Source organism: Elephas maximus, chromosome 7 (genome assembly GCF_024166365.1).
Source record: "Elephas maximus indicus isolate mEleMax1 chromosome 7, mEleMax1 primary haplotype, whole genome shotgun sequence".
NCBI lineage: Eukaryota > Metazoa > Chordata > Mammalia > Proboscidea > Elephantidae > Elephas > Elephas maximus.
The window spans coordinates 117,309,468-117,320,506 of NC_064825.1; the positions used below are offsets into that span (position 1 = coordinate 117,309,468).

Here is an 11,039-nt window from a genome sequence, read left to right on the forward strand (position 1 = left end):
TTTTTCCTTGGATGGGAGATGGAAGCTTTATTTATATTTTATTATGATATAATTTTTAAAAAATTACAATAATGACTTCTTACAAAATTCCTTTTCTTCTTAGCATGTTTTTCTCATTTCATTTCTACTGATTTTTTTTCTTGGTAAATTCAATCCAAGTTAAACCAAAAAACAAAAAGCCCTCTGCTTTTGTGTTGATTCCTACTCATAGAGACCCCATAGGACAGAAAATAACTGCCCCATAGAGTTCAATACAAGTTAGGCCTTGAAAACTGCTAGTTTTCAAAACAGCTTTCTTCTGTTTTGTCAAAGATAGTTCTGTATTCTTCTTGTTTTTTCTTCCCCCATCCCTTTTTACTCCCTTCCATTTTGCTTTGGTCTTTTTTTCTCTTCATCCATTTCTCTCCTTCTCTTCATCTGCCTCTCCCTTTAATTCACCAAAGGTACTTTATGGGCTTATTGTTGTAGTTAGGTGCCATTGAGTTGGTTCTGACTCATAGCAACGCTATGTAAAAGAGAACAAAATGTTGCCTGATCCTGGGCCTACCTAGTCCAAAATGTAACTTTCAGGACTGAAGAATTTCCTTATTCCCAATTACTATGAGAGAAGGGGATGAATTGAAAGAACAGGAGAAGGTATTAAAGATGGATTGATACAGTGGCTGCAACAATGGGCTCAAGCATGACGATTGTGAACATGGAGCAGGACCAGGCAGTGTTTTGTTCTGTGGTACATAGGGTCACTATGAGTGGGAACCAACTCGAAGGCACCTAACAACAACAATATCAAAGGATAACATTAGCTCCAATGACCTTGTTATTTGTTTTTGTTTTTTTCAATAACTTCCACCCAACCAATTCCCTACTGGAGAAATGTTAGTAATAAATCAGGGCCAGTTTGATGATTTAGAGCCCTGGTGGTGCAGTGGTTAAGAGCTTGGCTGCTAACCATGAAGGTTGGCAGTTCAAATCCACCAGCCACTACTTGAAAACCCTATGGGGCAGTTCTATTCTGTCCTGTAGGGTTGCTTTGAGTCAGAATCAGCTCAATGGCAAAGCATTTGTTTGTTTGGTCCAAACTGATTGGAATAGGGACTTACCAGTTTGAGTGTGGAGAATTTCTTTGTTCTTTTTGTATTATTTGGAAGAACTAAAAAATATATATATATTTTGGGAGTTGCTCAATATTTAAATTACCCTGCCATTTGCACTCCTTTTTTAGAATCCTTGGGAAAGGTATTTCCTGTTTTATGGAGTAGAACTATAGGGTTACTACGAGTCACAATCAACTGAATGGCAGTGAGTTTGGTTTGGGTATGGAATAGAAAAGTAATGGAAATTCTCTAGTCTTGGCCACACATTTCTGGTTTCCATTATGACCTCTGAGATATCAGTTCCTTGGTTCAGGTAGAAGTATGCTGGGATCACAGCCTTGTCCCTCATTGTCTTAACTCACCAAATGAGTGATTCAAGGTGGACAAAATATTTTTGCCTCAAACTGGTTGCTGTGGGGGCTTAAAGATCAGACTGATCCTGCAAAAGAACACTGATCATGTCTGGTTCCTGGATTCTAGACCTCCATGGTAAGCTATCTGTTCTTTAAGACTTGTCTTCCATCTCCACATTGATTTGGATTGATTAGGATAGCCATAGGTGACTACTGTTGTTTGCAACAAAGAAAAAGTGCTAACAATACTGATATTAGCTGAAATGTGTATGTTTATTTTTCTATAAGGAGATCATCTCTACTCACTAAAAATATCCTATGAGAGAAGACTGTTCCGTAACTATGAACGAGTAAACAAAGGTTTAGTTTGTGATTTATATAACAAGTTAAATCTGGGTTTTCTCTATTTCATCACAGTAGTGATTTTGCCTTATCCATTCTTACATGCCAATCTTCCATCACTTTTTAGCTTGTTTGTTTACTTTTTTTAAAATATAAAATTTATATTGAGAAAAATGTACTGTATCTTAAACACACAAGCTCATGTATGTTTACAAATGCACACACCCATGTAACCTACCATGGGACATTCTTAAATGTTAGGATTAAAGCAAACCAAACATAACGTTTCCATAAAACTCCAGTAGTGTTAGCACAAAATCAGTTCATGGACTGTCCTACTCCCTGAATAAATTCCTTATTCTCAATCTCAGTTTTACCACTAATTTAACCAGTACTTAACATACGGTGCCTTATATGCCAAATTTCAATCTAAGTGCCCTACACATATTCAGGTATGTGACTTTCAAACCAACTTTATGGTATTCTGTCCCTCTTGGATTCCAACAATAACATTGTTTCCTCAGTTTTGGTCCAGAAAGAAATGCTGTTATGGATAGTGCAGTGTCCTGGTTAAAAAGTTTATGGTGTCGGCCTGTTGAATTAATGAAATCACTGCCCCACAGGGCGATTTTGGAAATTACACAAAAATAAATTATGCAATCTGTATAGCACTGTGCCTAATGTGTGCCAAGCCTTTAATAAATGTTAACTATCACTTATGTTAACTGATGATTTCAGAGCAAATGATTTTAGGTATTTAACAGGCTCTGGGATCCTTAATCACTTTTCTAAGTAACAATAATTTAGTTACTAAATGTCTATCAAATGTCTATACTTTCTTGTAATTGGCATTCTTCTCATCTAACCATTTAATCATCTCAACCCACCTAATTCTGACAATACATAGCATTGCATAAGTAGATAACGTTTTCATGATTATGAACACATGCAGAATAAAGAAACCTACCTACAAGTGAAGGAAGAGCTGTCCTTACAGTGAATTATGGCTTTTTGGGTGAATAACTAAAGGAGAATTTATGTGTTGATTCCTTTCCCTAAGGCATTTCACAAATGTGTGAAGCTGAAGCAATTACGTTGTGACAAAATTGTTTTTGCTGAATGAGTTCTCTGGAGAAGTAACAATCAGAAAAAAAGCAGATTTAACATGGGAGCCAACCACTCCGTAGGGCTTTTCTCCTTTATGTTCAGTCTCTATATTTTTCTTCTCCTACATTGAGAGTACCATAGGGTAACCTTGATGTCTGCAATGGACTCGCAGATCGCATCACCCTAACTACTGTAATTGTAGCTTAATCCAGTCTTTGGGTATTGTTTCTTCAACACTATTGTAACACTTTGTATCAAAATTATATTTCCTCCTCCTAGGAAATTATACTTCCTAACTCCTTCGCAATGTAAACATAACGTATTTATATTGGAATGAATCTTTTACTGTTTGAAGGCTAATATTATTTGTTATTAATTTTAAGCAATAATATTTCTATAGAAAATGCACACAAATCATAAGGGTAAAACTTCATAAATGTTTGCAAAGTTAAAATATTTGCGTAACCAGCCCCTAAATCAAACAGTAGCAAATTAGCAACACTGTAGAAGACCTCCTCATACCATTCTCCAGTCCAACACCTCAAATTAACTACATTCTAACTTGTCACAGTGTAATCAGTTGCCATCCTGTCGACTTTGACTCATGGTGGTGCCGTGTCTGAGAGAATAGAACTGTGCTCCATACAGGGTTTTCAATGGCTAATTTTTTAGAAGTAGATCTGCCAGGGCTTCTTCTGAGGCATTTTTAGATGGGCTTTGGCAGATGCCTCCAACCTGCCCATTAGCAGCCAAGCACAATAACCATTTGCACCAATAAACTACTTAACTTTGTCTCTCTTTGAATTTATGTTGTTGGGAACATACAGTGTCTATATAAATAGAGTATAGGAAAAATCTCACTCTCATTGCTGTATAGAATTCCATTGCATGACTATACCAAAATTTATATATCTTTACTGTTATTGATAGATATTTAGCCTGCTTCCAGATTTGGCTATTACCAAAAAAAAAAAAAAATTATCCTTGAGTAAAAAAAAAAAATTTTTATATATATATCTTTAAGATTCTATTTATGCATTTCTGCTCATTACATACTGACTGGAATTGCTTGTTTACAGGGTGTGTTTATGTTCAACTTACATAAATACTGTCAACTAGTTTTTCCACACTGGTTATACCAATTTACATTCCCTCCAGCATTATATGTGAGATTCAATTGTTCTGTTTTGCCACCCTGGAATGTGTGTATAGGTAACGATATCTCAATGTAATTGTAACTTGCATTCCTTTAGCGACCACTGAAGTTGAACACATTGTTTTAGGTTTACTTACTTCTTTGAACATTATTTGTGCATTTGCGGGGCAATGGATAGTTATTGTGTGGCCTTTCTCGCCATGGTCTTGTAACTCCCACCCAGGTGATTGGGCGAGACTGAGTGGTCCATTGAAGGGATTGACCAGTTTTTGCCATACTTCTGGGCTTAAGGTGAGCCAACCCAGAGGCAGGAAGAAGAGGATCCCACCATCACCAGAGAAGAACAGCCAGGTGTGGAGAGCCCCTCCTTTGGGCCAGGGATCTCTGCTTTGAAAAGCTACTGGACCCAGGAGACAGAGAGCAAGCTAAAACCCTGAAGACAGTGAGAAGTGGTGGCAAGAGATACAAGCCAGAGACCATGCAATGGGCTTCCTGGCCTACAGAGCAAGAAAGCTCAGTGTCTTGGGGCCACAGTTTATTGGCAGAGAGGGGTGCCTCTGGGCACTTGTTAGCAGGAGCTAAAAGAGTTTTGTAATGCTTGCCTGAGCAGGTCAGAGGCATAGGGCCAGAGAGAGGTGTGCCTGTGAGCTCAGCTGAAAAGAAGCTATCCTGATAGAAGAACTGTGTCCTGAGCATTCCTGAGCCTGAATTATAGTATATTACTTCCATAATAAACCAGATAATTGTGAGTATTATCTGTGAGTTCTGTGTGGTCATTGCAATGAATTATCGAACCCATCAGAGATGTAGATAGCACCATGGGAGAGATGGTTGGTGTCAGGACTGGTAAAGATGGTGGAGAAAAGAGGCATGTCTGACCTCTGCCTCATAGGAATCAGCTTTGGGGTATTGACCTTAATTCTTCTTCCTCGTTGAGAGAAGGTCAAACACTGCCCCCATGCCATTTTTACAGCAGCGAGTGTTCATAACATTTGCTAAGATATCTGGTTTCTTTATTTACTCAAAGAAGAGTTTATATAAAATATTCTAGGTATGAGTCTTTTGTCAGATATGTGTAGCACTGTTATCTTCTCTCAGTCTGTACCTCGTCGTCTTAGTTACTTAGCACTGCTATAACAGAAATGGAAACCCTGGTGGTGTAGTGGTTAAGTGCTACAGCTGCTAACCCAAGGGTTGACAGTTGGAATCCGCCAGGGACTCCTTGGAAACTCTATGGGGCTGTTCTACTCTGTCCTATAGAGTCACTATGAGTTGGAATTGACTCAACGGCACTGGGTTTAGTTTTGGTTTTTTATAACAGAAATACTTCAACTGGATAGTTTTAACGAAGAGAAATTTATTTTCTCACTGTCTGGGAGGCTAGAAATTTGAATTCAGGGCACCAGCTCCAGGGGAAGGCTTTTACTCTCTGTCGGCTCTGGGGAAAAGTCCTTGTCTTCAGTCTGCCCTAGTCAAGGAACTTCTCAGTACAGGGACTGCAGGTCCAAAGGATGTGGTATTCTTCTGGCTCTTGTTTCTGGGTGGTATGAGGTCCCCATGTTTCTCTGCTTGTTAATCCTACCTCATTAATATCATATAGGTAGGATTTATAACACATAGGAAGATCACATCAGATGACAAAATGGTGGACAATCACACAGTACTGAGACTCATGGCCTAGTCGAATTGATAACACATTTTTGGGAGATACAATTCAATCTACAACATATGCCTTTCCATTCTTTTAATACTGCCTTTTGATAATGACTCTTCTTAACTTGAAAACAGTCCAATGCATCATAATTTATGTGTTTGCTTTAAGAGCTATTTGCTCTCTCAAAGTTATGGCCATATTCTTTGATACTTCATTCTAGTAGTTTTATTGTGTTATCTCTGACATTAGGTACTTTAATCCAACTGAAGTTGACAGTTGTGCATGGTGTGATTAGTGGGTAATACTGTATTAATTTCACACAGGTGTTATTGATCCAAGGGTGTTTATTGAAAAGATCTTAATCTCCCCATTCATTTCAGTGTCTGTCTGCCACATAACTCTAGTGATCAAATACATGTGTATCTGAGTTCACCTGAAGAATGACGTTCAGTGTTTTGTTTGTTTGTTTACTTATTTCATTATTTTGGGTCTACAGGCAACAAATTCTCTTAAGTTCCTGATTTTCCGAAAGTATTTCTATTTGGCGTTTACTTTTGGAGATATGCCCTAGACAAACACACTAGGTTGGCAGGTTTTCTTTTGTTTTGTTTTTCTTCCACACCTTAAAGATCATGTTGGTTTATGGTTTCTGTTGTTTCTGTTAAGAAACCAGTACTCATCTTAGTGTTGCTATTTTGGAGGTAAAGTGTCGTTTTTCTCTAGTTGTTTTCAAGTTTTCTGTTGTCTTTGAATTTTTCATGGTCATATGTTTAACTTGTGTGTATGTGTTTGAATTTTCGTATTTTCCTTACATTTTTATGAACCAGAGCTTTAACTATGAAAATTCATTGAGGCCTGGGTGGTTGATGATTCATTCCTCTGACAGGTACTTGTGTTTTGTGTCATTCTCTTGAGCCTGCTTCCAACCTAGGTATCCTTTAAATTCACTTTTTGGTTTGCAATTTTATAGTCCATGAAAACATTATAAATTTTAACCCAAATTGACATGAACATTAGCCTACTGTCATTAATTTATAAAAGAGAATTTTTATTATTTAATTTTATTTTCGGTGAAAATATACACAGCAAAACCTCTTCCCGTTCCAGAATTTCTAGACATAATGATCAGTGATACTGGTTATATTTGTCACATTTTGTCAACATTCCCTTAATTTCTGTTCTAGTTGTTTCACTTCCATTTATTTAAACTTCCTGCCCCCCTAGCCTTCTCATCTATGCTTTAAAATAGCTGTTGACCTTTGGCATTATATGCATATATATAATTATACATGGTTTTGTTTTGTTTTGTTTTGTTTAATGCAGTACTAAAAAAAAAAGTACTGAAGGGTGACAATTTACCCTTTGGGCTAAACTGTTACTTCGTTTGAAGTCGACTTCAGGAGATAGATTCAACTCAAGGTTTGAAGAGCAACTCAGGTTCACAGTCTTGGGAACTCCTCCAGTCATATTAGGTCCAGTAAGCCTGATTTCTTTTAGAATTTGAAGTTTTGTTTCACATTTTTCTCCCTTTTTATCAGAATTCATCTACTGTGTTACTGATCAGAACATTCTGATCAGCCAGGCACCATATCGTTCTTATCTCATGGAGAAGGAGGCAGTGGTTCAAGTAGACAAGTAGTCCTGTAGCTCAGTTCCCTCTCTGATTCTTGGGTTTCTTTCTTTCTCTTTTGATCCAGATTATTAAATACCAATAGTTGTATCTTAGATGGCTACTTGTAAGTTTCTAAGACCTGGACACTGTCCACCATACTCAGAGGTAGAATATAAACTTTAAGAACTCTATTTTGCCCATTAACTGGATTGTCCCATGAGACTATGGTCCTAAACCCCCAAAGCAAGAGCATTAATCCCATGAGGTGATTGGTTATGTCTAATTAGTATCATCATCTGTACTCCCTGTTTTATATTTTTGGCTGTTATTATCGCAAGAACTAGTATTTGTTCATTCATCCCTTTTCCCTGCATACAGCTTATTGATATCAGTTTCATCAATCATGCTGTGGAAAGTTCTCCCATATTCAGTGCCATCTTTCTCCCATTTCTATAAACAAAAAGTAACTATTAACTAGAGAGTATTTCTATCACTCTCCCCTACCCCAGTAACCAGTAATGAACATAGGTTTCTGCATATTTACCTATTCATGTAATTTCATAAAAATGAGAGATACAATATTTTTATTTTGTGATTGACTTAGTTCACTCAACATAATGTCCTCCAGATTCATCCATGTTGTAAGATGTGTTGGGGACACATTTTTGTTTATCACTGAGTAATATCCTATTGTATGTATGTACCACGTTTGACTTATCCATTCATCCATTAACGAGCACTTGGGTTGTTTCTGTCTTTTTGTTATTCCGAATAGTTCTGCAATGAACGTAGGTGTGCATGTGTCTGTTCATGTCACTTCTATTAGATCCCTAGGGTATGTATGTAAGAGTGGAATTTCTGGGTCTTATGGCAGCTCTAACTCTAGTTTTTTTAGTAAAATAAGATTTTTAACTTCTCCATGAATCAAAGCCTAGACAGACTACTCCTTTTTTTTTTTTTTCCACTCTGTAATTGAGCAGAGATTTTAGCTCTACAGCAATCCTAACCCCATGAGGCGTCTCTGTTCCAACTGCTCGCCTTGGACACAGCTCATCACTTGTATCCCATCTCCCATGCAGATCATTACCTCTGAGGCTTTAGGTTACCCGTAGGAAAGCTGTTCGTTTCAACACCAACTTACCACCCATAATTCTACTCTCAACCCATTTCAAACTCTGTAGATTTTCATCATTCTCCTGAAAGCTAAGATATATATTTAAAAGTTTTTAAAATCTGTGTTATGCCCTGTACGTTTATGTCTCTATGAGTCAATTATTTTTAATATATATACTGTGCCACATTGTTGGAAATGAAAGTCTTAGATCCTTTAAAATAAAAACAAATGATGACAGACCTTCCTCCCAAGATGTATTTCAATTGTTATTAAAGTCATTTTGTATATGTACCAAAACCAAAACCCATTGCCACTGAGTCAATTCCAACTCATAGTGACCCTATGCAACACAGTAGTACTGCCCCAAACAGTTTCTAAGGCTGTACATCTTTACAGAACAGAATACATCTTTCTCCTGTGGAACAGCTGGTAGGTTTGATCTGTCTGACTTTTGATAGTAGCTGAGCACTTAACCACTGTGCCACCAGGGCTCCTCGTATGTGTCCATAGAAACATAATTCAAAACATAACTATATAATTGAAACTATTATTTTAAAACTAAATCAAACATACATTAAACAACCTTACAATAAAAAAATTCAAAATAACAACATTAATACAATGTTAAAAAAATATTAACTTATCCCTCTATTCAACTGATCAATAGTGATTAACTTTTTCTTTTAATCACTGTGCTTATTTCTGGAAGGTACTAGCAAAAGCAGATACAGGCGCTGTTCTCATGAAATATACAAGCTGAGGATGTGAGGGACATTAAGGTACTAATCAAAAGGTTCATGACTGTAAAGTTGCAGCTGTGACGAGTTCCCCAAAACAGTGACACATAGAGTTTTGATATTATATAATAATTATAAACATATTATATGATTTAACTCAGAAAATTTTCTCTGATATATAAGAGATGAGGAAAAACATTCTGAGCAGAGGGAAGAACAAATGTGAAACCCAAAAGAAAGATAAATAATGTTCTGTATTAAGGGAATAAAAAAGGCCAGGGAGACTGGAATGCAGATAGCCACCAGAGCATGTTTTGAGAGGCCTGAGAGAGATACCCAGAGGCCAACCCACACAGAATGTTATTGACTACATTACAATGTAATGTCTTTAACCTAGGTGAAATACTAAGTGACTTGTTTGAGGAAAATAAATCACTTCTTACAAAATATAACTGGTGCTATCATGCTCCAGTTTCTCTTAAGCGGCAAAAAATTATACATGACTTCATGTCATGTAATGACACCATTTCTCCATAAAGATGAAAATGTAATTTGGTCTAGTGTCAACATTGAATAGAATGAATGGAAATATAAGGACTTATTCCCTTCCCTATCCACTCAAGACAACCATTCATGTTTGGGCAAATTATTTTTAGATTAAGCCCTAAGAATAATTCATACCAAAACCGAAACAAAACCTGTTGGCATTGAGTTGAATCTGACTCATAGCAATCCTATAGGACAGAGTAGAATTATCCCATAGAGTTTCCAAGGAGGGCCTGGTGGATTTGAACTGCTGCCATTTTGATTAGCAGATGTAGCTTGTAACCACTATGGCACCAGGGTTTCCTAAGAATAATTCATAGGCTATATAAAATTAAAAACAAACAAACAAATAAAAAAATCTAGCCAATAGGAGCACTGAAGTTTATTTCAAAGGCAATTTTCTTCTAAATAGTTCTTTAGTTAGCGCCTCTTTCACATCCTTGTTCCTCAGGCTGTAGATCATGGGATTCCACATGGGGATCACTGTGGTATAAAACACAGCCACCATTTTCCCCTGTTCCAGAGATTCCTCTGAGGGGGGCCTGAGATACATGAAGAAAAGAGCTGCATAGAATATGGTAACAGCTGTCAGGTGGGAAGCACAGGTAGAGAAAGCTTTGCGCCTACCCTCTGTAGATCGAATCCTCAAAGTGGCTGGAAATATGTAGATGTAAGAAATGAGGATAACAAGGAGAGAATAACTGAAGTTGAAACCAGCCACAACAAACATGGATAGCTCCTTGTTGTAGGTGTCAGAACAAGCCAGCTTAATCAGTGGAGGGTCAGCACAGTAGAAGTGATTAATCTCATTGGGTCCACAGAAGGCCAGGTTGTAGGTCCACATGGTCTCCATCAGCCCAGTGAGAGCTCCATACACATAAGGCACCATGATGAGGGATGTACAGACATTCTTGGACATTTTGCTGCCATAAAGTAGAGGGTTGCAGATGGCCATGTACCAGTCAAAGGCCATCATGGCCAAGACATAGATCTCCACATGGACCAAGGCAATAAAAAAATAACACTGCACCAGACAAGCAGAATAGGAAATGGTTTTCTTCTCTGAGAGGAAAATCTCCAGCATCTTTGGAGTCACATTGGTGGAGAAGCACAGATCCACAAAGGATAAGTGGCTCAGGAAGAAGTACATGGGTGTGTGGAGCCGGGCATTGACATGGATGAGTATAATCATGCCCAGATTCCCTGCCACTGTGGCCATGTAAATGACCAGAAATAGCAGGAAGAAGACAATCTGTAATTCCCAATAACTGGTCAGTCCCAGAAGAATAAACTCATTCACTGAAGTAAAGTTACGTCTCATAAT

At 37.5% G+C, this 11,039-nt stretch overlaps 1 protein-coding gene across 1 annotated transcript; it reads right to left on the reverse strand.

Moving 5' to 3' along the window:
* Positions 1–10,097: 10,097 nt before the first annotated feature.
* On the reverse strand, positions 10,098–11,039 carry LOC126078930 (olfactory receptor 5M8-like). The gene has a single exon (XM_049889752.1). It carries the CDS (start codon positions 11,034–11,036, stop codon positions 10,098–10,100), a length of 939 nt encoding a protein of 312 aa, XP_049745709.1. The 5' UTR covers positions 11,037–11,039.